This window comes from Buteo buteo, chromosome 7 (assembly GCF_964188355.1).
Source record: "Buteo buteo chromosome 7, bButBut1.hap1.1, whole genome shotgun sequence".
Taxonomy (NCBI): domain Eukaryota; kingdom Metazoa; phylum Chordata; class Aves; order Accipitriformes; family Accipitridae; genus Buteo; species Buteo buteo.
The window spans coordinates 42,145,307-42,170,542 of record NC_134177.1 but is presented as its reverse complement, the minus strand read 5'-3'; the positions used below and the strand labels follow the sequence as shown (position 1 = coordinate 42,170,542).

Genomic DNA, 25,236 nt, shown 5'->3' with positions numbered 1-25,236 from the left:
GCAGGACTCTGCCTCCGACTCCAACCTATCTGTGTCAATCTCGGGTCTCCCCATCCCTCTCTCTGCCCTTTTCCTACCCTCCTGATTAACTCCTGCCTGGGCTCCTCACTGCCCTGCATTCAAACCAAACCCCTTTGTCTCCGTGCTGCCTGGCTGTTTGTGGAGAACCCTTGGGTCTGTTTGCGCTCTGTCTCGGTGTTGAGGAGGGAACCTGAGGGGAAAGTCCTGCTGGCCTTTTCCTCCTGCGGTGCAGCATGCTCAGGCCTAGAGGCAGGCGTTCAGCTCATTTAGCTGCCAAACACCCCACTGAACATGCTGCAGTGGGGATTATCGGAAGTTTGAAATGGTATGAAATCTGTTAGGAATTTTGACAAGTTTCAGGTCGTCTCCCCCATCCACTCTCAGGCATTCCAGCCACCCGACTGTGATTTTTTTCGTTGAGCACCGGTCAAGGTCTCCAGCGCTTCTCTCGGAAGCGGGCGGGAGCAGTGGTCGGAACCTACTTTTCCCCCACCAGAGCTGGTACTGCAGACGTACCGCGCTCGGCCGAGAGCGGCCGGGCCGGGGCCGGGGCGCGCCGCGGACTCTGTCCCGGGCTGCGCTGCTGTCGGGCGGTCTGCGGGTGGAGCCCGGGAGCAGAGCGGGGCTCCGGCTCCTGCGGGAGCCTCTGCAGCTCAACCTCGGCGTCTTTCCGAGGCTGCTGCTCCCCGGTTCTCCGTGACTGCGGCCGGAAACCCGGCAGTTTACGGTGTTCCCGCTTGACGGCCCCCTGACCACCTCCCCTCCAGTCAGCCCTCTCGGGCGCCGTTCCAGTGACCCCTGCCTCGGCAGCGGGGCGCGGTTTATCGGCTCGCTGACGGTACAAGCGAGGCCGTGCCGCATCCCGAGCCGCCCTCCTCCTTCCCCGGTGACCCTGCAGCGAAACCCTGCCGGGGCCGCAGGCCGCTCCTCTCCCGAGGAGGCGAGGCTGCGGCGCCGGGTTACGAAACACCCCGCTTTCTGTGGAAGCGAAGGCGCGGGGCTGCTCGCCAGGCTGCCAGGCCTGACTCAGCGGCGGGGGAAGGGGAAGGAGACGGCTTCGGGCTTCGGCCTGGCCCCTTTTTCCGCCTCGACCGCCTTTGCGCGGGGAGGGGGAAGCCCACCCGCCCCAAGGCGGCCCCGTCCTAACCAGCAGCGCGGCCTCACCTGCCGCTGCCCCCGGGGAAGGAGGCGGCCAGGCGGGTCCCGGGCTGCCCCGCCACGGCCGGACCGGGCTGGCCTCCCCCCCCCCCCCCTTCCCTTCCCCGCACCAGCCTCGCCTCTCCGCCGGGCGGCCGGCGCTTCCTTTTCCGCCGGGCGGCCGGGGCGGGGCGGGGCGGGGGGCGGTCGCGGCGGCGCGGCTCGCTGATTGCAGGGCGGGCGCTGCCAGTCCGCCGCCGCCTCCCCCGCGCCAGCCGCGTCCCAGCGCCGGAGCCGCACGGCCCAGCAGCGAGCGCCCAGCCCGGCCCGGCCCCGCACAGCCGCCCCCCATGGAGGAGCAGCCCCACCACCACCATCACCACCATTACTACTACTACGGCCACCACCACCACCACCACCCGCAGAGCGCCTACCTGCCGCCGCCCGACGGCCGAGCCCAGCCCAAGCCGCCGCTCCGACACGAGCACAAGCACGGCGGCCCGCAGCACCAGGAGGCGCCGAAGCGGAGAGCAGGTCGGGGCGGGCGGGCGGGCGGCGGCGGGCCGGGGCCTGTGACCTTCGCGGGGCGGCGGCGGGGCCCTCCTTCTCCTCCTCCTCCTCCTCCTCCTCCGCCTCCTCCTCCCCCGGCCCGGCTGGAAGCTTCTCCGCCGCGCTGGGGCCGCTTCCTGTCCGCCATGTTGGGGCCGGCGCGGCTGCGGGAGCCGCGGGGCCCGCCGGCAACCGCCGCCGCCGCCCGCCGGGCACGTGGGGCCGGGCCGCGCCGCCGCCCTGAGGGGCGCTGCCCCCCGCCCGGGCCGCGCCGAGCCGAGCCGGGGGTGGGGGGAGAGGAGCTGGTTAAAAATTGATGGGGGGGGCCGGGGGGGGGGGTAAAAAAAAAAAAAATCAATGAGTCAGATAAGGCGGAGGGGCCCGGCCCCACCGGCGGGAGCGGCGCGGCCTGGCCTGGCCTGGCGAGGCCTGGGGGGGGCCTGCGGCCGCCTCCTCCCCGGCCGCCGCCCGTAGCCGGGGGGGCGCAGGGGCTGGGGCCGGGGCTGGTCGCTGCGGGCCGGCCGGGAGAGGGGCTGTGCTCGGCCGGCCGCGTACCGGTGCGCTGGCCGGGCGGCAGCGCCGCAGAGGCGGTGGCCGGGCAGCCCTGGGTACGGTGCGGCCGGGGGCGGGGGGGGGGGATCGGAGCCCCCATCTCGATCCCGGCGTGGAGCGGGGGGGCTGCCCGGCTGCTGTGTCTTAAAAAAAAATTAAAATTAAAAAAAAAATCCCATTTGGGGGCTTGTGTGGGTTCAAAGCAAGTGCGTGATTACAAGAGCAGCCAGAATGCCGCGTACGTTTATTTTTTTATTTTTTTTTTTCCCTTGGAATTTTCATTTACATAATCAGGCGGGAGATGGGAAGGGGCCTGGCTTGCATCAGGAGCAGGGTTGGTAGTGCCCCCGTGGACAGCCTCTGGACCTGATCAGGCATACGCTAAAATAAGTTACTGAGCAAAAATAAGTTGAGTAGTCATTTCACTGGTTGCAGGGTGCCTGGGGTTTTAATATGCCCTTATTCTGACACCCCTCCCTTTCCAGCTATGAAATGATTTGTGAGATTGCCAAATACTCTTCACCTGTTCACTTCCACATCCTTTTTTTTTTTTTTTTTTTTTCCCCTTCCTCCCCTAAATTTTGGTTGCTGCACCTCTGTGTCCAGGCCATGGCCAGCTGTGCCAAATGTTGATTTGGAGAAAACTCAGGCAGCTGAGTTGTGAATACTTGAAAATTGGAACTAGAAACTGCTGACACACTGACTTACTGAAACGGATTTTGTTCTTCATTTTGTTCTTTCTCTCCTCATCTGCGATGGTCTTATGACCACTCTTATTGTTTTGTTTCATTAACAAGTGGTGTCAGGAGTCTTGAGTCATACAAGGTCAGCTGTAACACGTTGCTCTTGAGAAGGCTTCCTCTGCATGTCATTCTGAAATACTTAATTTTTAGGCCTTGACTCAGCCGAGAATCCCATCCTATCAGTTTTCTCTGGGATGAAGTACTCATGGTTAATATTCTTAACAGCGTATTTGAAAGTTACAGTGGAAGTTGTGGTGGTTACAAATACTTGCGTGTAGAAAAATCCTTTTTGATCCCTTTCGGCAAACTCAGTTGTGGAATTTCTGTAAAGATTCCTACAAGGATTCTTGTGTTCCCGACTTGCGCAGAACTTGAGCAGTTACATCTGCCAGACATCTGAGGCTCCAGGATGTGAGGATAACAGTGATTTTTAGTATAGCAGTTAATTTCAACAATATCGGTAACAACAAAAACATTCTTTTTCAAGCTGGAGTTTTGCCCGCTCTCGTTCTTGGGGGACTCCGTGCACTGTGCTGACTTTGTGCCACCGTGGCTGCAGATGAAGCCTTAGGTGGGTCAGTTGTTGCAGGAGATGTAAGGCTTTCCACCCTCGGGAAGGAGGACGCATGAGTCAGAGGAGGAGTGAGGCTAGCGTTCTTCCCGGAGGAGCGGGTGCAGTAGGAGGGAGTCCCTCTGCTCGCTCCACAGCTGCAGTGTATTTGTTGAGCTGGGTACAGCATGCTCTTCCCATCTCTCAGTGGGCCTTCAAGGCTTCTCTTGGGGCATTGTAGGCAGGTACTCAAAATCAATGGGTCTCTGGCCAGAGATTTAAAAAAAAAAAAAAAAAAATTTTGAGGAAGATGAGGTGGTTCGGTCTGGACTGTCCTGGGCTTCCAGCTTCAGTGGAATTGCACTTAAACTGCAGTCTTGCTTCACTTCAGAACTGTAAGGCCTAGAAATGAAATTGAGAAATAAAAAGGAAAGCTGACTGTGCAGCATAACTTCAGGGTATGATGAGTTGGATCCCTCAGCAAGTACTGTACTGCTCAGGTCTCAAGCTAGTGCTGGGTCTCCCAGGAACTCTGAAGTACTGAAGTTTCTCAGTGGGCAGGAGGCCACTTGCCAGTGGTGGTGGAAGGGTGCTTGCAGGAATGCATTTCTTCCCAGTTTTATCACCTTTCCAAAGCTAAAGAGCACGTGTAGGGAGGTGTTGGTTACTATTTTGAAATGAAGTGAGGAAATGCAACTTCCAACTGGACTAGTGCATGTCCTTTTGGAAAATGGCTTTTTTTTTTTCTTTTCTTTTCCCCTTCACTAGAAATGGCGTTTGGGAAGAGGGTGGGAAGGAGGGCTGCTGGTGTTGCAGGCCTGGGAGCTGATGGAGATGATAGGAGTTGGCCCTCGTTCACAGTATGGATTCTGAACTTCAACAAATCTTGTAACAAAGGCAGCGGATCCCTCTGTCTTGAAGCATCCTGGGAATTAATTTTCTTTCCTCTGTGTGACCTGGAAATAGTAGCTGATGAAATAGTTCTCCAGCTTGCCAGTGATCTTTAGTACAGTATATTTTCCTTACATAGTATCTGCATATACTTTTGCTTTGTTTTGTTATCTGTACATCACAGTGTTGTATGTGAGAGTCAGTGGCAGCTGGTACTTTCTCCCTAACCCTTCTTGCTGTGGCTTCCAGCAAATAAGCATGTGCTTTTGTATGTCAGACACTAGATGTTTTCCTATTTTAAAATGTCTGCTTGAGGAAACTGGATATGTTTGGGACTGATTACAGCTTTCTGCAATCAGATGTTTAACATTTCACATTCTAATTCTTGCCTTTTGTTGCTTTTGGCTTTCTTCTAGGCTACGGAGAGCTAAATGGTAACGCAGGAGAAAGAGAAGTGTCATTAAAGGGCCTGTGCTCTGATGAAACCACCACCCCAGGATCCAGGGTACCCAATGGCAGCCAGCAGCTCGTAGACACCAACGTGACCCCAAAGCAGCCTGTGAAGGCCAGTGCTTTGGGGAAAGCTGGAATCAAAACCAAGAACTTCATTCAGAAAAATAGCATGGACAAAAAGAATGAGAAGTCCTATGAAAATAAACTTAGAGAAAGCCAGTCCTCAGACAAGCCAGAAGGAGTGTCTATTCCAAATGGTGTGGTAACCAATAATTCTAGCTACATCACAAATGGCTACGTAGGCAAAGGGGCCGATAACGATGGTAGCGGCTCTGAGAGTGGATATACTACGCCTAAAAAACGGAAAGGCAGGCGCAACAGTGCCAAGGGTTGTGAGAACTTGAATCTAGTACAGGACAAAATAATGCAACAGGAGGTTGGTGCACCAACCTTAAAACAGGAACTTGAGAGTTTCAAGCCTGATTATAGTGAACAAAAGGGGAACCGAATTGAAAATACTAAGCCTGTTTGGAAATACGAGGCTGGGGCTGGTGGAGCAGGCCGGGGAAAGCCTGGGCTTGGGGATGTACAGCGAAAAAACTCTGATGCCAAACCTGGGATTAGCAGCAAGAAGTTTGATGACCGGCCCAAAGGGAAACATGCCTCGTCGGCTACATCTAAGGAGGACTCATGGACCTTATTTAAACCACCCCCAGTTTTTCCAGTGGACAATAGCAGTGCTAAAATTGTTCCCAAAATAAGTTATGCAAGTAAAGTTAAAGAAAACCTCAACAAAGCAGCTCAAACCCCATCCACGTCGTCGTCGTCATCTTCGTCATCTGCCGGGGAAACTCAGGCCCAAACATCAAGTCGACTGTCCCAAGTCCCCATGTCCGCTATGAAATCTGTGACTTCTGCTAGCTTCTCGAATGGGCCAATTCTAGCAGGGACTGATGGAAGTGTGTATTCTCCAGGGACCCAGCCACTGCTCTCAACTGCTGCTAGTACTGTACCATCAACCTCCTCTGAGTCAGTACCCCAGGACATGAGTACAACTTCAACAGCTCTCGAACAAAAGAAATCTAGCCTTTTTATCTACCCTTCAAATATGCAAACTGTGCTTCTGGGTACAGCGCAAGTCGATTTCCCATCGCAGACGAATCAGCAGAACCTGGGAGATATCTTCCAGAATCAGTGGGGCTTGTCTTTCATAAACGAGCCCAGCGCTGGACCCGAAACTGTTGTGGGGAAATCTGCAGATAATCAGTTAATGGAAGTGACATTTCAAGGGGAATATCCTGCCACTTTGGTTTCACAGTGTGCTGAAATCATTCCCTCAGGAACTGAACAACCTGTGTTTCCTAAGGCTTATGAGCTGGATAAACGGACTAGCCCTCAAATTCTTAGTGCTATTCTTAAGCCTGGGACTGCTGTTGAGGGTGGTGTCTTAGCTTTGGAGTCGCATCACACAGGTGACCTACAAAAGGCAGACACCGGTAGCCAAGGTGCTTTAGTGTTTCTTTCAAAAGACTATGAAATAGAGAATCCTCTGGCCTCTCCTACGAACAATTTGCTAGCCTCCGCCAAAGAACAGAGGTACCAGAGAGGCCTAGAAAGGAAAGATAGCTGGGGTTCTTTTGACCTGAGGGCTGCTATTATGTATCACACTAAAGGTAATGGCTTAACTTGCTGCCTTAGGGCATTCTCTCTTTTTTCTTTTTTTTTTTTTAATTTTATTTTTTCAAGTGCAATATGCTAACATGATATATTCCTTACAGCAATTCTGATTGTTTAAAAAATGAGCTTTTTGCTTGCATAGCTCTAATGGCAATAAGGATTTGCAAAGCTATTCAAATGGTTGTTTAATTAACGTTAAGCGGTATTTGTTGCCCTATTCCTGTGGACAAGCGTAAGTGATGTTGATAGGGATGATACTTAGCTAGTGTGTTTTACATTTTAATTCCTGTGGAACGAGCAGGTCCTCCTAAGCTTCTTGGCAATGGAAGGAGTTAAATGTGTAGGTTCACCTGCTCTCTTCCAGCTTTACCAGGTGATATTCTGTCACTGAAAAGGCTTCATAGTCTGTACTCACACGTCTACCACCAAAGTGTTGCGGCTTCTCCCCAGGCAGATCAGGCCATGAAATCATGGCTTTGAAGGAAGAAAAAAAATTATTCCTACGGCGTTTCATGGTGTGATCTAATTTATTTTTTTAAGCGAATCACACACACACACACACACATGCTTTTCCCCTGCCCTTCTTGAGTATTATGGCAATGGCAACACAAATCTTTGCTTATCAATTCTTCTATAAGCTGCAGATTGAATTTTCTCCTTGTCTTTGTAGGCCAAATCTTTCAAATGATTTTATTGCTTTCATGGAGTCCTTTGTAGTCCAGCTCCTTTTTTTCCTGTTTTTTTGAGACTGAAATGATTCAAACCCAATAGAGACGCTTTAAACTGGGAACGAAGAGAGGGAAGCCTGTGGGATGGCTTGCTTTCTGCTTTATCCTCAGCCCCAGAAGCTCCGAGGTCTCGTGGCAGTTCTTGGCTTTTGGTCCCAGCTCGGCATTAACACGAGTGGTTGCGTGTTCCCTTTTGGCATGGTGTTACTTACTTACCCTTGATGAACACGGGCAGTTCCTTTTTTATTTGCCCCTGCTTCCCTCTCCCTGCATCCCCCTACCCTGAAGGGAAAAAGGTGATCATCCATTTTTTGTTTACTGTTCTACATACATACATGGACAGTGTGTTGCTCCCCTCTGCAGAGGGGTTGGTATTGGCAAATTTGCTGTGTTTTGACCTACTTCAAAGTTCTTAAATTACCTGTTCACAAACTCTCTGTCTAGCATACAGAAACTTAGCTGCCTTCCTTTAGTAATAGCAAGCCCAGTCATTTAAAAATAATAACTCCAAATATTTTTTCCAGGTCATCTTACACTCATGATGTTAACATTTTAAGCTCTAGTATTCTTGAGAACAGTGTTCATCTATTGATTTTATCTGGGTCCTCTACCCTCTGCTCAGTCTATTCCAGTATTAAAGCAAGCTTTCCATTTTCATTTCTTGTGTCTGCCTGCAGGCTAAATCCCAGTTTCCCGTCAGAAAATGGGGGTACCACAAAGTATAGCATGGTGTAGAAGGGAAGTCCTAGGCAATCCTCTTCTTAAGTTTGTAGATTTTCCTAACGCATAAGTTTGTCTCTTTTTGTTTTTGTCAGCCTGAACTTTCTTGTAGAAAAGCAACTCTGTACATACAGCCTCAGCAAGACTCATCAGCTCTCCCTTTCTCACTAGCTGTGTGAAAGACAGACCCCAGTAAAACAATAGTAACAACAGGAAAATAAAGAACACTCCCTTCCCATGTCCTCTTAAGGAGGTGTTCACTTCAAAGTCTGGCTGCGTTTAGTTCTTCTAAACACAGGAGTTAATTTCATTCAATGGCAAGAGTGGACACCTAAAGCACTCCTTAAAATACTGATTTCTGCTCTTTCCATGCTTCTGCATGTGAATGGTCTTGCTTTGAGCATCCAGAGCAAGTGCCCTTGTGATGCCCTGGGGAAACAGATTCCTGCCCCACCGCTCCTCTGTGCTGATTTATTTTTCAAGTTCTATCTATGCCAACTTCAGGGTGTTACTTAGAGGTAAAAGACGAAGGATGTTTCTAATGGGTGTTGTCATTAATGCAGTGGTAGGGGTGCTCCACAGCTTGAGCTTGTCTTTCTCCTACTTAGTCTTCAGATGCTATTGCTGGTTTACAGAGCAGGAGATCAGTCCAGGTCTTAGTACAGACTTCCGTGATGACGTTGGGTGTTGCATTTCTGTGCGTGTTCGAGTCTGTTGGGGTGAGTTGGGTTAAGGGGTATTGGGAGGAATGGTGCCTTCCTCTGCCCCATGCAGGTGGAAAATGCTGTCCTCTCCTCATGGCTGTGAACCTGCAGCCAGAGCCCCACGGGTGAGCTCCCGTGGCACAGTGTGCTGCAAAACATCTAGAAAATGGAGCTGCTGGGGTGTGTTTGCAGGACAGCAGTGCGAGGGTTAATTCCCACACCATTCTCTCCGTTTATGTTGGGCTGTTCTCCTGAGGTCCTACTCCTAGCCGACCAGTTCCTCTGCAATAGGAAAGGAACAATTTCACTTGCTTATTTTTCACAAGCTGCCTTCCCCTCCTCCCTGCTCGGGAGAGCATTTGGGTTTGCCTGGGCTGGTGTTAGGGTGTCCCGGGCAGTTGGATCCTCAGATTGTTTGGTTTTGATTTTGAGAGGAGGGTGAACTCCTCCCTCTTCAGATTGATCTGTTTGCTTTTGAGCAAAGTCTCGATAGTTTGATCTTCAAATCTGCCCTGCCTCTGGGGTTATGGACACAAAGAGAAACAATTGTGGGGCAAGGACAGGGGTGAGCCTGCAGCACTGGTGGGGTCCTGGTGCGTTCCCTACCTTGAGCTCCCCCATGTAGCTCAGTGCAAGCTACCTGTGGTGCAAGGATGAAGCTTTTGGGGTATTGCAGTGAGGAATGGGCTCTAGCATGAGTGGTTGCAGTGCTTCGACCTGTCTGTCACAAGCTTGCACCCTTTTTTGCACTGTTTCTGTAGCCGTGATCAGGTTATTTGGATCCTCATCTTGGACTGTAAATAGGCGGTGGGAAAGCCTCCAGCTTACTCAGGAGCTTTGTTCCAGCAAACCAGGCTTTCCTGTGTGTGGTTTGTCCAGTGACTGCAAAGGGTGTTATAGGTTGTAATTGCTTCACAGCTTCCCTGGGAAAGCATGGATGGAGGAGGTAACGTGCAGGGTGTGCTGGCTCTGGTACAGTAATCCTCTTTCAACCACCACAGCACCCTGCATGCTGGCAAGGCTGTGCTGGGGTGTAAGGCTGGGTGGCTGCAGAGCAGAGCAAGGTCTTGGTGGAAGAAGCTGTGCTCGTTTGCATGTGCCCAGATTGCTATTTCCCCAGAAGTCAGGGTACTGGGAATGTGCTGGCAAGGCTGATGATGCACCCTCCTGTTCCTCTCTTCGATACTTTTTGTGCTGGTTTCCTCTGTGCCCCTGCTCTGTGCCTTGCTTTTTTTTTTTTTTTTTTTTAAAGGGTAGAAAGACTCTTGGATCATCTGATCTGCTTGACTGTAAAACACGATCCTTCAACGTGGCTGCTTTCATTGACAGCGCATGCCACTCAGTGTTTGTGACAGTGCCTTCAGACACTCGCAGGTGACATACCTGATTAGCAAGGTAGATCTGATGTAGTCGCGCACTGGTGGGCCTACTGTTTATGTGGTTGGAGGCAGGGACCGTAGCTTAGTATGGGAGGCTGGAAGGACCAGGAAGAGGTGACAATCTCACTTAGAAACATCTGTCCCTATCACTTAAAACTGAACCTCTGCTTCAGTGTGGCATTGCCAAAATCCTCATTTTTTTGAGGTAAGACTGGTCCTCACAGATTGTTTTGGTCCTTCAAAAGAGGAGGCTGGGTGTATCTCGGCTCTACTTCGATTGAAATCAGTATCTTCTTACTGCTTTAGTCCTCCTTTTAAAGACAGCTGGATGAAATGTTTCATATCGGAATAATTCCATTATGTTTGGGCAGTTGCGGTCTTCCAGGCCAGGTTTTCTGTCACTTAACGCTGGGCTCTGTATGGCAAGCTTTGTTGTGGGAAGCTCAGTAGTTTGCTTGTCCTTAGCTAAAAAGCAAATAATCGACGTCTCCAGTTCAGCTGCACAGTAGCAAAGACCACATAGGTGGAGGAGAGGAAACTGCAGTGTTTCCTTCTTCTGTCTTGCCCCTAAGTTTCTGCCTGTGCTGCTGCTTTGTTCCTTCTCAGCATCTCGGTTGCGCCAGTATCTCTGCTTGCGTGAAGAAGCAGAAGAGCAGCATGGAAAATAGAGCAAGGCAGCGTGGGCCAGCCAGGAGTGGCATTTGCCGGAATGGTGAACTGGGTCAGAAGAAATAGCAGAGCTGTGAATTCAGCAATTTTCATCCTTTACATTAGGAGAGAAAAAAAAAAAAAAGCCTTGGTTTCCCATCCCCCATGGTGGGAAGGGGTTAGATCTCAGTCTGTTGCTTATGGTCTTGTGGGGCAAAAGCTGATTTAATTCTCCTTCAGGTCTCTGCTTTTTCCAGTTGTCAGGATGAGTACAGCATATTTGGTACAGCGGTAGGTCTCCACAGCATTGAATTTTTAGTCTTTGCTTTGTTTCCAGGGCAATTCCCTAACTTAATCGTTGTGTCCTGCAGTTAGAAGCAGAAAAATCAGATGAGGATGGTCCCTCTTTGTTACCTTTTTTTTTTTTTTTTTTTAGCACTTCATTTTAGGGACAATTGTCAGTTTATATGTTAGATTTATTAGAGCAAAGAACTAGTACTGTGGCATTGTGCAGACACTTCTGCTTGCAGGGGCAGCCTCTCTAGCAAGGAAAATGTGTGTAAAAGTGCCTGTTTTAACAAGTTATCACAGAAAGACTTTTTTCCTCTCCAAGGTTATGTACCAGTCCTGCTATAAAGTTTATTGACCTATGAGGAATCTCAGCACAATTCACCAGAGTGTTCCTGACATCAAAGCCTTCCTCCGCTGACCCTTTGTTTCGATGACAGTCCCCAGAAAAAAATGGTTTCTCTCCCTAGAGCTCGTTAGGTGGATGCGTTAGGTGGATGCGGCTGGGGCTGTCTGCCCCAGGCAGTTCCTCAGCAAACGGTGAGCCAGAGGGCTGTGGAGAGGCTGGCTAATTGTAAAAAATTCTGGAAAACCTGAGGTTGGAAGGGGCACGGGAGGTGACCTAGTTCTGCCCCTGGCTCGGAGCAGGGCTGGCTTTGACTCTGGGTTGTGCAAGGGTTTGTTGATGGCATTTTCTCCAGCTGGGTTGGAGTCCGCTGAGAAGGAAGCATGCCATTTCCCTGGCCACATGTCCTGTTTTGGGAATGGTGGCTCCTGTCTGTTGTCAGGTCTTGACCACCTTCTGCTTTGGAAAAAGGCAGTATTAGGTTTTGGGTCAGTATCTGAGAGAGGTGGACTAATGGTGAAGATACCCCTTTTCCCATGCAGGGGTGAGCAATTGTAAGAATCCTTGCTTGAACTTGCCCTGGAAGCTTTATCTAGGGGAAACGGGCTCAAGAAGAGAGTTCCTTGAGCCCAAGGAAGGAAGGCTGAAAGCAGCCTTGGGGCCTCTTACAGGACCAGCTCGTGGGGGCTGCCTTTTCTTCCAGCCTCCATCCCTGTGCTTACTGCTCTGGTTAGCTTGAGCCAGGCGTTAACGCAGCGGTGGCTCTGCTGAGCTGCCTGTCCACCAGGTTGGTAACTGAGGTCTGTCCAACCACTGTTACAGTGGTCATGGCACTTGTCACAGCACCTTGTGATGGTCATAGGTGACCACAGCCCTTAACCGATCCAGGACTGGGAGGTAAACTCACTCTCATAATATTACCCAGTAAAGCAGAAAAAAAATCACAAAATTCCATCTTAAGATTGAAGGCAAACCTTTCTTTTCCTAGTTTTGTGTTGCAGCTAGCCCAAGACTTATTTTTTGTTTTCCTCTGTGAAGTTGTTTCAGTTGGTAAATGTGCTTAACCTGTGCTATCCCATATCCATGTGCTGCTGGCCAGGTAGAGGGGAGGACCTTGCTCTTGCTCCTCTGATGGCAGACGATATTCAGTAACAATTGATATCACATCCAGTTTACTGATGGTCTTTGTTTTTGTAGCTTTGTCAGGCTGCACATCTGCCAGCCAACATGTCCAGGTGTTTGGGATTTACAGGACACTTAACACCACCTTCTCTCCTACCCCTCTTTCTGAAGGAGAAGGAAGATTGAAGTCTGAAAAGGTTGGGAAGTTTGGGTGTTGGTTTGTTAAGTTTTTTTAAAACGGAATTTTGACAACTTAGAATTTTTTTGGTGTGTTTTTGATAGTATCTCACTGTCTGTCTTATTGCCAGGCACATCCTAATACAAGCAGTTCACATTCTTGTGGTGTCCAATGAAGTTAGAATCAAATGGAAGTGCAAAAGAAAGCATGATTTTTTGCGTGGAGATAGAGTAGTGGGCAGCGCTTCAGCCCCTGTCTTGTATTTGATGCTCAAACATTGCTCTAATGTGGAGGAACCAACAGCTTCAGAGTAGTTTTCTGTCCCCTGCCTTTGAGGAAAGCTGTTAAAATAGGTGATGTTCTTCAGCCGTTGGGAAATGATGCATCTAACTTCACTGAATGGAAAACTAGCTCTGCTGGAGGTAATTTTAGTAGCTGGTTTGTTTTACTTCTGGGGAATCTGCATCTGGCAGATGAGGGAGGTAGTCCCTTGCTAGGTTGCTTATATCCCTGGGGGTGTTAGAATCTGGTTACTATTCCCAAAGCACTTAGGGTTCCCCTGATGAAAGTGCCAAGTATTGCTGTTATTATTGTGACGCAAAAATAACAGACCTCGTAAAATTTTGTCAGGGCCTTCCTTACAAAAGACTTAATTGTGCAGAGAGGGCTGGCAATATTTATTTGCATGCAATTTCCTGCCCCAGGGAGCTTGAGACTGTAGCAGACAAAGGACAGATGAAGGGTTGGAGAAGGGATGCGAACATGCAAGCAATTGATCGAGGTGACACTTGGCACACATCATGCTGAGGCCATGAGTTTTGTAGGGTTTTTTTCTTCTTCCTTTCCCATGCCTGTTAGTTTACTTATTGCCTTGTTTTGTGCTTTACTGCACATACCGTGCGGCTTAATCCATTGCCATTCTCTGTTCCTAGCCCCTGCCGAGGTCTAGTCACCCTCCTTTCTGGCAGAAGGGAGACTTGAAAGATTGTTTTTGCAGGTTGTGTTCCTACTAAATGTTCCTTTTCTATAATTTTGTCTCTTAAACTTGGGCACAGGGTACAGTTAGTGTCTTTATAAATATTCTAGCTCACAAAATTCCAACTTGATAGTGGCTAAATGGTAGTTATTTTAAATAGGTCTCTAAAGATGTGACTTAATTTGGGGGATATCTTAAAGGGAAGAGCATTCTGTTTCTTAATGTGAATAAAAAGAGCATTTAACTTTGCTGTTATTTCTTAGGTAAACAAAAGCATGTGCTCTTTCAGCGAGAATTGGGGAGGGTTTGTTTGTCTTTAGCCCACAAGTGTGTTGTAGAAGTAAATTGGGAAAGCAAGCCAACCAAGCAGCCGGATGTCTCCAGCATCACACCTTGTTCTCAGATGATATGTTGGCAGCAGTTTTGCAGTGATGTTAGGAGAGTAATCTTTGCATGGTGTGCTTCAGCAGATGGATGCATGCTGTGAACCATGAGAAACTCGCTTTGTCCAGCGGTTCTGATTTCACACACGCTAAGTGTCAACTCGTAAAAATCATCTCTCCAGGCTACTTGTTGAGGCTGTAATGTGTGAAGCAGTGTTGGAGTCGGAGTAGCAAAGCCTGGAGTTAGACTGTGATTTGTAGGTGTGGAGAATGGCGATGACATTTCTGATGCTCAGTTTGGCCATCTGACCCTTAAGACCATGTTACAGCCATCTCACTGCCTTTTATTGCTGGATAATTCATGTCAAATTCATGCAGCCCTGTGGACTGGGTTGGGGCTGCACTGCTGGGCTGGATGGGATTGGCTTTGTCTGAAAAGCCTCAGCACAACGGCAGCAGTGTCCTGCCATGGTCGGAAAATTAAAGCATGTTTGGAGTTGTCTCTAATGGCAGCATCAATCTGCATAATAATAATAATGGTCTTCTCATTTTACCTCCACAGAAATGGAATCGGTTTGGAATTTGCAGAAGCAAGGTAAGGATATTGGAAAGAATAAATAAACCAGATTGCTCTGTCCTGGTCTGTCTGTTGGGATGGGTGATGAGAGTGGATTGTCTTGGTGTCCGGGGATGCCTGGGTTTAGTTCTTCAGTGCCTACTGTTTGTAGTCTGGGTTTATCTGTGTTTTGGATCTCTAGAAGTCAGGACAGTAAGCTTCACTGTAATGGCGGGGTGTTCAGAGAGAAGCAGAGTCTCTAAGAGAGCAATAAAACCAGCGTCAAAGTAGATTTAATGAGTCTTTCCCCTACGTGTATACAAAATTGCTTTCTATTTCTGGTGTTGGGTGTCACACCCAAGAATTAAGTTGTAAATTCTGGTGCATCCCCACAATTCACCTGTGAAGATGTTCTGTGCTAGCTTGTGGGGAGAGTGGGTACGTGGAGACTCGTGTGCCACTGCCCCGGGGTGTAACGTGGGGAGCAGGGACTGCTCTGCTAGAGTCAGCCAGGGCTCCTGAGTGCATTTGCAGGAGGTGGTGTCACTGGGGGTCCTAAGGAAAAGTTTGTTAGCGGCTGAGTACCTTGCAGATCTCTTGTGACTGTCTTCAGCCACAGGTCCTGAAAGCAGCTTGTCGAAAACTTAGGATTTTGCTTTCTTTCCAGATCCCAAAAGGATAATCACTTACGATGAAGCCATGGATCGCCCGGATCAATGAAGGTAGCAAGACGAGACTGCCTGTTATAACCTTTCTGCAGCATTTGTGCTGTTCGTGGGGGACAAAAGGCTTTTATGCTCCTTCTAAATCTTCAGTGCAGCAGAGGAACCATAACTAGAATCACAGGATAATATATACAAATATATATATAGTTATTTAAAAATGGCAACTGAAAGTAATTAGACTTCTTAAGGAATCTGAAAATTTATTTCAACGAGACTACACACGTGATTATTTAATCTCCGGTACTGAATAGATTTTTTTCGTTTTTTTGTTTTGTTTTTGTTTAAAGAGTGAATGCAAGTGATTAACGAATACAGACTCAATTTACAAGCCCGGTTCTAAAGTTCCTGCTGTCGTCTACATGGGCAACAGCAACCCACTGGAGAGGCATTTCCACTTGACAAGGTTTCTGTTTCTTGTTCTGTGACTGTAGTGACACACTAATCACAGGGAAATCAGGATGATTCACCATCCTTCCATCTCCCCTTTCCCTTCCACCTTCCCTATTTGTTTTTTGGGTTTTTTTTTTCTGTTCTGTTTTCCACTGAATGCTGGAGAAACGCCTTGAAGTTTGCAGAGTTTCTTTTTTTTTTCCAGAGAATTATAATCCGCATGTTTTGCCAGGAGTAAAGCAGCAATCCTATGCTGGGGATGTTGTCTTAAAGCATCATTCTTCTGGGGGAAAGATGGTAATACTGCAGTTCTAGGATGCATGGTGAAGTCACACAGTTGACCTGGCTCCGGTTACATGTTGGACTATTGCAACTGAAGAGTTATTTCATTTTAAAAGACAACATGCAAAAATAAGCAATCTGTTTAGGCATCTAATATGGAAAAAAAAAAAAAAAAAACAACAAAAAAACCACTGTTCCCACAGTTTAATGCCATTGTATTACTGGGAGCAAAAAAAAAAAAGAAAAAAAAAAAGAGTATCTTCTGCTTTCAACTGTAGGTGCTTCATATTTGCTCTGTCTCCTAACACTAAATGTGCCGGATTTTTTTCCCATTTTCATTGGAAAACTGAAGAGGAATTGAGTTCTGCTAACTTTCACCCTTCTTGAATTATTTTTTTCTCTTAAAAAATTTTTTTTTTTTCAAAAGAAAAAAAAAGGAAAAAAGAAAAGAAAAAAAAAAAAGAAAAATGGGAATTTGAATCCTTTTCAATTTGTCCATAGAATGCCAATGGCTGGGCTTCCTGCACCTGCCCATTGGAAATGCTCTTTTATATTTTAATGCAGTCTGTGTATTTCCGGGCTCTGCTTCTAATTATCTCTTAATAAAAATATATTTTATTACAAAAATGGAGGGCTTAGGAATGAAAATAAAAATTTAAAAATGAAAAAAAAAAAAAAATCCCAAGGAAAGGAAAGCTTCCTAGCAGTGGTAGAGAAGGCTGAGCAGACTGCAGGCTCCAGCTGTGTAACCCGCTCTGTCCCATTGCAGCTTGTTTAGCATGTCCAAATCATCTTGGGGTTGGGTAGTTTTTCTGGGTTTTTTAAAAGGTGGAAAGTTCACAGGGTCCAGTGCAAGAGCGAGCAATGAGTGAAGCAAAAATGGGTTTTCTGACCTACCCAAGTTCCATACGTGCCCAATGCTCATCGTGAGTGTTTGTGGCCAAATGTTGGCTCATGTATGTCTGGGTATCGAGGTCAGCAGCAGCTGGTGTTTCCTAAAATTTGACTGGATCCTATGGGGCATTACAGGAAGCAGATAAGCCCAAAACTTTTGCCTACCCCTTGTGCTTAGATTTATCCACTTTTTTTCTTTTTTTTTTGTTTTTTTTTGTTTGTTTGTTTTTGTTAACTAGGAGTATGTAGCATGCGTTTTTTAATTGTTTTTATTCTTTTAATAAGATTGTTCCTGAATGAGACACTTAGGTTCATGGTGGGACAATGAAACTTAATTCTGTACCTTTTGTAAGATTACTAGCTTTCTGCCACGCTTAGTTTTAAAAGTTTGACTATGGATTGCCTACTCCATTTTATGTATAAAATACTATATAGTATAATACCGTAGTGTAATACTATATAGTAATCATGTATTGTATCAGTCCAGGTTCAGAAATGTGTGGTTGGCCAGTCGCAAATAGTTCTGTTTCACCTATAAACTGTACCAGCTTTACAGGTGTGTGTAACTTTCAGATGTATAACATGTTTACAGATGTGTCCAACATCTAGTCCTCTGACGTTCCTATTTTTAATTCTGTTGAGTCTCCCAACTGCTTGCCAAAAGTCGGAATCGCCTCCAGCTCTGCTGCGGAAGAGCTGGGGTGTTCCTGAGCTTTAAAGTGTTGAACAAACTGGATGGTGGGACTGGGAAAATTAAGGTGGAAGAAATGTTTTGGTTTGTTTGTTGTTTTTTTTTTAATTATTTTCAAAAAGTTGAAGGCTAATAGCAAAGTTTCCAGTTTGTTTTACTGGCTTTAAGGCTCTGCTGTGTATTTATTTGCCTTGTGTAGTCACTTGTCGCCTTAAGGGCTGGGTTCCATTTAAAAAAAAAAAAAAAAAAAAAAAAAAAAGAAAAAAAGAGAAAAAAAAAAAGACAAAAACAAACCCTGTTTTGCTTACCTGGGGTCTGCGCTGTCCTGGTACCCCTGCCCCCAGATCCGCTCTCGGGGCTGGCACGATGCAGAAGCGGAACAGCAATAACCCATGCTGAATCTGACCCTGCGCGTTTAGAGAGATCCAAGTCTTGCTGAATATTTGAGGACGCTCATCTTGGCCTAGTCCGGTCTATCTTCTAAATAGCAAAAGAAGTGCTGAAAGAAACACGGTTCAAGTGATGGGTTGGGTTGGTTTTTTCCCCGATGTTCATCCCTGCTGCTTTGCCTCGCTGCGCATGGTCCCTTGCCGGCAGGACCCATCCAGAAACACCCTCTGCAGCTTCTCTGCTGTATTTCTGACCATCCTGTCTTCAAATGTCTGTCTGTCTGTCTCCATGAGCTCCACGGCGTGTGCTCAGCGCTGAGCGGTTAGGAAATTCTCTCTCTGAGCTCCTGTAGCTCCGGCTCACTGGTGCAGGCGGTATTTCTGGCATAGACTATTGCCTAGAGCCAGGCAGGACCGTGGAAGAAACTTCCTCGTGCTGTCGTGTAACTCGCCCTGTTGCTGTCTGCAGTCCTCCCGAAGTCCTCACACAATTCTTTACTGAGCACTTATTAAAAATTAAGATTTAATCTGTTTTCTGATTATTTTTTGTGTAAACTTATAAAAAAAAAAGAAAAAAAAAGAAAAAAAAACCTGAAATTGAGCTGTGACTAATTTAGCACATTTAAATAATGCTAAGGTGTTACTGATAAGTCTCATGTTCTGTTTTGTTTTTGTTTGACTCAGAGTATTAGTACTGTAGCATAAACCAAATACAGCCCGGGAAGGGGTGCAGCCGCCTTCTCTCCTGGGTCTGCACCCAAGGGTGTCTGTGCGTGCGGGGGGGGGTGGGGGGCATCTTACTTGTGTAAGGAGAGCGAGCGTGTATTTATTTGTGCCATTGTTTTCATTACACTGAGTAAAGTAAGTTTTAAAACAAAACCCCTTAAATATGTGTAGTATCAGAAAGTGGCACTAAGGGTGAGATCATGACCTATTTTTTTATTAGCTCTGAAGATACTAATTCAGGTTAAGGCTTCTCTCCCGTTTCTGTTCCCGTCGTGGGTCCGACGAGTCCCTTTCCTCCGGTTCCCTTGCCGAGGCTGTCTGTTGGAGTAAGGATTCCTGCGTGGGCAGGGGCTGTCTCCTTTCTCCTCTGGTCTTTCCCCACCGCTCCTCCTCTGCCGGCAGGTCCTTTCGGGTGTCTCTTGTCCAGGACCTCGCGTAACGGAGACTGGAGTGCGTACCGCTGGCCAGATCCAGCACGGGATCTGCTTTCTCTTTGGTGGATCAGGGAGTGTTTCGTCCGTTCCAAGAGATGATTTAAAAGCTGCTCCGTGCTCCCGTCTCTGGTGAGGGTGGTTTGGGGACCTTCAGCTTTTCCGCTCCCTCCCACTCCACCTGTCTGGTGGATTGGCAACGCGATGGCTTTCAAGGTTTGGTTGGAGTTTGGTTTTGGTTTAAACCCACCTTGGTCATCCATGAAACCTGTTTTCGTTGTTAGAAATCTCTCGTCTCTTTGACAACGTGGGTAGCTCCAGGGCGTGGATTCTGTCGCTAACCCACTTCAAACCGTTGCCCTTTCTGAACTGTAAATCCCGCTGTTTGCCTTTCATAGCTGCTGTGAACTTCTTTGAAATGTGGGAAAAAAACCCAAATCTCATTAGATTGCGAGTATGCCAGCTATTTGGCGGCTGGGAGCGGGTGACGGGGTGAACCAGCTAGCTAAATCGAAAGGAAATCACTTCCTGCTAGGGGAAAAAAAAAAAAAAAAAAGAGAGATGGAAGTTGTCCTCTCAGTTGCATGTGTAACTAGTGCTTTTCACCTTCAAGACAGTGTTACCATAGCATGATAGAATCCTTTCCAGAAGTGGCCGGTGGGTGACCTCAGGGACATCTGGGAGTGATGGCATTCACAGACGTGTTTCAGAACTGCTGGTAGTTTTCCTGTGCGTTCAGTTTTTGCTCTTGATTCGGCGTTTTCAGTAAACTGCTATGGTGTCCGAAGCTTTCAGGAGTCTCGTCCCTAGAAGATTTTTCTGTACGTACGTCCGTAGTGATTTGTTTTCCTTACAGAGGCTGTTTACAAGGGAGATGGTCGAGGTCAGGAAGGGAGAGAACAAGGCTACACCTAATTTAAAGCTGCTACACATTTTCACACCGGTGCGTAAGGCAGGAGGAGGGCTGGGGCTGGAGGAGCGTTAGCATGGTGGAGTAGCCAAAGAAGCCAGAGTAATGCTAGCTTTGGCCACCGCAAGAACATTTTTTCCATGCGAAAAGGCCCTAGCGCAAGTAGTTGAGAAGCAGGAACCTGGGCTGGTGCGAAGGAGCAGAAGATCTCGGTCTGTGCTGCCGGACGCGCTGCCTTCCAGAGATTACAGAGCTTTAGACATTTGCACAATACGTGTTACACCACAGGGTAAGGCTGGCTTCCTTGTATCCTGCTCGAGATCCTCAAAAGTGGCATCGCTCAGCAGCACGACACCGAAGCAGTGGACGTCTGGGGAGGTACAAGAGAGCTCCGCAGTGGCCTTGTGTTTGGGGCATGAGACCCTCGGAGGCACGCTGCTGGGGGTGTCGGGCTGTTCTCTGTCCTGGGACAGGAGCAAAAATCATACCTGTGCTTTCACCAGGGGATGCTGAGCTGTATTATCTTGACTGTTAATCGGAAAGCTTCATATAATGTGTCCAGAGCTCTAAAGCCATTTTGTAAGATAGCAGTATCCCTTTTCTACAGCCTTATTGATGAGTAGAGTATCTTTAAAAAGAAGAAAAAAAATAGTTCATTTCTTTCTGTGGTATGAAACTTGTGTACTGCAAACATATGAACGTTTAGCAAAAACACAACTTACAGTTTTCTTAAAAAAACAAAAAAAACCCAACAAAAAAAAAAACCTGTCTGCTTTCCATACAGTCTTTCCTCAGGTGCTAAATAAGGGTTCCAAAAATGGATACTGCTTTAGGAGTTTCTGCTTTATTCTTAAAATACATATTTTTTTGCTTAGGTGTTGTAAAGATATTTTAACAAGAATGTTTTTTTAATGTAAATAAGATTGTGTCTTTAATTTTTGTTTTATCTCCTTTTTGTCTATATTGAATAGTCTAATTTTCATTTTATCCTTTTGAGAAGGACCCTCTTATGACCTTCCTTGAAGACATTTCATTAAGTGTTGCTGCATTTGAGAACGAATCTACAACTGTTCATTGTTTTGGATTAATGCTGCTGCTGCTATAAGTAACCCTGAAAATCAAGAATGTGTGATGCACTTTTTTTTTACATGACCATATAGTTGCTCTGCAGATAGTTGAACCCTCCTGTAACACAGCCACTAACTCTGCGGGTAGCATAGGAACTGGGGGAGCTGGGGTGTAGGAGAGGGGTGTACCTGATTTTGGTGCTGACCTACGGGAATTTCTATGCAAAAGCAAGCAAAGGAGAACTCTTAACTTGAGAGAACACTGTGCATTTTTTTTTTTCTTCTTTCCTTCCTTTTCTCAAGCTGCTATTGGAAGGGTAGTATAAATCCCTGAGGTTTTCAACTTCTCCTTCCTCGATGGCTGGTGGTGTGGGAAAGATGCCTGAGTACCTTGTAAGGTAGAAAAATCTCAATCGACTATTGTCTCGTCTCCGGTTTTAATATTTTTGTTTTCTGTTTGAATCTATCTACGGAAGGATATTGTTCATCTCTGCAAAAAGATCTTTTTAATGCTTTATCTCAATGTGAAGTTAACCAGCAGTATTAAAGATTGCAAGGCCTCCTTCCTGCCCACACCCCCGGTGTTGCGGTGTCGTAGCCTCCTTCTCCAGCTGCCCTCGGCTGCTGGGGAGCGGTCAGTGCCTGGAGTCGGATGTTTTCCAAGGAAAAAAAAAAGCGAGGCCAGGCCATCTACCCAGCCGAAACTTGACGGCTGAGGCGTGAAAGCCCACGGCTTAGGGAGTAGTGGAGAGAGGTCCTGCTGCATCGAGGTGCTGCCACGGGGCACGGGCAGATCCAGAACCTCTTGTCTTCATGGGTCACAGCTGGACCGCCACAGGGGGACACGTACCGTGAAGGAGGAGTTTACTGGAGGGGGGAAAAAGGGAATTTACTTGACTATTTATAGAAGATCCTTTAGGAAAATAAAGTACCTCTGTAAAGTGAGGGAAGAGTAAGGAAGGTCCAAAGTCGTGTAGGAAAAACGCTTGGGGATTACAACTGCCTGGAAAATAGTACCTAAATAGCATAGGCCAGAACTCTCTGCCTGTCTAAGTAGTTTATTCAGCATCAGGTTTTTTTTGGCCAGCGTTTGCTCTTTTACACACAGGCGTGTGTGTGTACATCTGACTAAATGTGCCTTGCATGTGTGCTTAGTCTTTCTGAAGAGAGTTTGTAGTGGTGCGTGAGCTGCTGGGACGTGGCGTGGGACGGCCGGGCTCCCGGCGGGCAGCACAATGACCGTGCCCCATCTACAGTCGAGGGTTCGTTAACGTCCCGGTGACCCAGCGGGTGGAAATGAGACTTGGACTCGAGCCTGCGTAGTGGCTGTCTTACGGTTTGGGGACGATGTCCTGTGGGGTGGCACCTTTCCTTTGCTAGCACAAGCCGTCTTCTGTGACTTTGGAGGGGAGTAGGGGGGAGAGGAAGAGAAGCTGCTTTGCTGTTCTCCTGCGGACAAAAATAAGCATTGCCATGCTTTGCCTGCAAAGCCCAAACAAGTGAAGGTCTGGAACCGGCTTTGCTCTGGAGTTAGGGCTCTCTGCGGCACCGGGGATTCCGTTACCCGGGGGATTTATTCCCTTCCAGGTTGTGGTTCTTGTTACTGTGGGTTTTTTTCAGTTTTTTTGTAAAGGAGAAGTAAACAACACCTTGCTTAAAGTTAACAAAATAGAAATGCTTAAGTTTGCAGTCAGTAACTCAGAATACGAAGCTGTGCAATTCTTGTTTCTTCATCTCTCTCCCGACTCACTCGCCCCAATGTGTGATTTCTGTCCGAGTCTTTCTGTACTTCTGCCACTGTAAATGTGAAAGCTTGCTTGCATTATTTTTTAGAAATGCATTTTGCACACTCGGGTTTCGCTGAAGCTCCGTGAAAAGGTTAGTTTGAAGCAGATGAATAAAGCTATGCACATGTTTTGAAAGTTTAATTTGTGTCTCATTACCAGAAGTGACTTATCTGCCCTCTTTTGCATTCCTGTGCTGTCATTGCCTGCATTATCTTCACCATCTCAGAGGGTATGATGTAAGGTGACAGTTCTTTGCTGACAGCTGTAGCAGAAAACTGGCGCTTCTTGATTATTTTAGTAGCCTCTCTCTCTCCTTTGCTTTCTCTGTATCTCTCTGTATAGCTATATAAATATATATATTATTTTTTTATTTTAAAGAGCCTACTTTAGTAATTGAATTGGAGGGAGCGGGGTGTGCTGGCTTGTGTTTCAGATACACTTCATACTGTCGGATGAACGAGTGCCCTTTTTTTCTCTGGTCGAGAGCGTGGCGGTGGTACCCACCGGCATCCCACCGGGTGTGCGGGCGGCAACGGGGACAGGGAGCGCGTGGCCGGACCCCACGCGAAGCAGCTTTGAGGAGGGGATGGAGATCCGTCTGCTGCGTTGCAGGCTGGTGGCATGGGCAAACTTGAGGCTTCTAGTGACAAAATTAACTGAAGAGAAGCCCTGCTGTTGCGTATTCCCACTGTGAGGTGGGAGGGACAGGCTTCCTCGCTGTCCCTGCTGTGGGGGCTGTAGTCCATGGCCTGCTGGAGCGGAGGGTGGGCTCCCGCCCGTCTCTGGGGCGAGAGCTTTATTTTAGTTGTGTTTTCATGAGTTGGGTGCGTTGGGTTGCAGGTACCACCTTTGGAAACTTGTTGCTTAGCCCAGAGCCTTTGTGCAGGAGAGTCGGGATTTTGTGGCGGGAGAAGGACCCTGACGGCTTTCTCCTCGTGTTCCCTTCGCCGTGGCAGAAATTTGTACTAACTTGACAGCTTTTTTTCATACAGAACAGGGCTGCTTTTCTATCTACCATCACACGTGTACTTACACACCTTCAGCGGCTTGCGAGCCTCTGAAGGTCCTCAACTTGTTTACTGGGGGGACGGATGCCCCTCTCTCCCCCCCTTCCCCTGAATATTTCAGTGTTAAGGGCGGTGCGAAACACAACCGCACTCTTCGACTGCGAGCTGGGGCTGGAGAGGTCCTTCCAGGCGGAGCCGCCGGAGCCGTCTCCTGTCCTGTCCCCCCCCCCCCCCCCCCATCGATAAGTTCTCATTTTGTTCGGTTTCCTGGTGTGTATTAAAATCGCCGCGAGGGGTTGTGCTCTACCTGCTCAGGAGCTGAATTACCTCTGACCTGCGGAGAGGGGCAGCCCCTCTTTGTTGTCGATGTTGTAGTGTGCGACCACACGAATCGGTAAAGGTAGTCTTTGTTTTCTTCTCCCCTCCCCGGTATTTCCAATTAGGTTAATGCACTCTGTGTGCCCAGCTGGAAACGTAGGCGTTTTCCCGGTCGTGAGAGGGTGGCTAGAAGAGTTAGTGTAATACCTGCTGTAGCTGTGTCTGGCGCAGCCCCTTGCGCTGGTATGGGTGATGTCACGGACTGTAAGGATAGGTAATGTCCATGAGCTGTAATGGCATGATGTATCTTTACCAATGATGTCATACTTCACACTAAATGTTTTAAAAAAAAAAAAAAAAAAAAAAGTTACCTGAAATTTTGTTTATTCTGCACCAACAGGTCTTCAAAATTTATCCAAATTTTATTATTTTATCAGGAAAAAGAAGAAATTTGTGTAGATCGAATACGTTAAGACAGACAATAAGTGATGTAAATTGTTGAATAAAAATTTTAAAGTTTGTGGGTGTCAGCGTGAGTTTCTTTTCTGCGATCTCAGGGAGCATCCCTTAGCCCCGGGGATGCTGCGTGGCTGATGACTCGACTTTCGTTCCCCCAATCCTGGCAGCACTGGCCCCAAAGCCCACGAGCAGTGCGGCACCAGTGGCTGTGTGTACGTGGGTGCTCGGTGGGGCAGGGGGCTGGGAGTGTCCTTTACCTCAACAGGGGGAGGGCAGGGAGGAAAGGAAGCCACGCGGCGCAGAGCTGCAGCGACCGGGGTTTTGGCTGCTGTGTTTGTGTGTACAAGACAGTCGGGGGATGAACTTGCCTTGGTCTGAACCCCACCGGGCTTCAGCCCTGCTTAAAATAAGCAGGGAAGAGTCTGGTCCCTGCTACTGGCACAGGGATGTGTGACTTTAATCCCAAACACTCAACAGCAAACACCAAGCTGGTTTATCTTTTTCTTTCAGTCACATTTATTGGCAATTGTGGCAGTTGGTACCGTTTGGGAGTGTTGTT

General features: G+C 47.7%; 1 protein-coding gene across 3 annotated transcripts; it reads left to right on the top strand.

The window, feature by feature from the left end:
* The first annotated feature begins 1,359 nt into the window (after nucleotides 1–1,359).
* Nucleotides 1,360–24,737, top strand: NUFIP2 (nuclear FMR1 interacting protein 2). Of its 3 annotated transcripts, XM_075032769.1 has the most exons (5): nucleotides 1,360–1,692; nucleotides 4,860–6,569; nucleotides 14,608–14,640; nucleotides 15,269–15,323; nucleotides 15,614–24,737. In XM_075032769.1, the coding sequence occupies exons 1-4, from the start codon at nucleotides 1,509–1,511 to the stop codon at nucleotides 15,319–15,321; spliced, it is 1,980 nt and encodes a 659-aa protein (XP_074888870.1). In that variant the 5' UTR covers nucleotides 1,360–1,508; the 3' UTR covers nucleotides 15,322–15,323; nucleotides 15,614–24,737. The 3 variants fall into 3 exon arrangements, with proteins under 3 accessions (XP_074888870.1, XP_074888869.1, XP_074888871.1); XM_075032768.1 differs by having other exon boundaries at nucleotides 1,361–1,692; nucleotides 15,269–24,737; XM_075032770.1 differs by lacking the exon at nucleotides 1,360–1,692 and adding an exon at nucleotides 2,046–2,497 and having other exon boundaries at nucleotides 15,269–24,737.
* The last annotated feature ends 499 nt before the right edge of the window (nucleotides 24,738–25,236 follow it).

Coding starts and splice junctions, on each gene's coding strand:
- NUFIP2 (XM_075032769.1), top strand. CDS start 1,509: ATGGAGGAGCAGCCCCACCACCACCATCACCACCATTACTACTACTAC. Junction 6,570..14,607: donor TATTATGTATCACACTAAAG/GTAATGGCTTAA, acceptor TTACCTCCACAG/AAATGGAATCGGTTTGGAAT. Junction 14,641..15,268: donor TTGGAATTTGCAGAAGCAAG/GTAAGGATATTG, acceptor CTTTCTTTCCAG/ATCCCAAAAGGATAATCACT.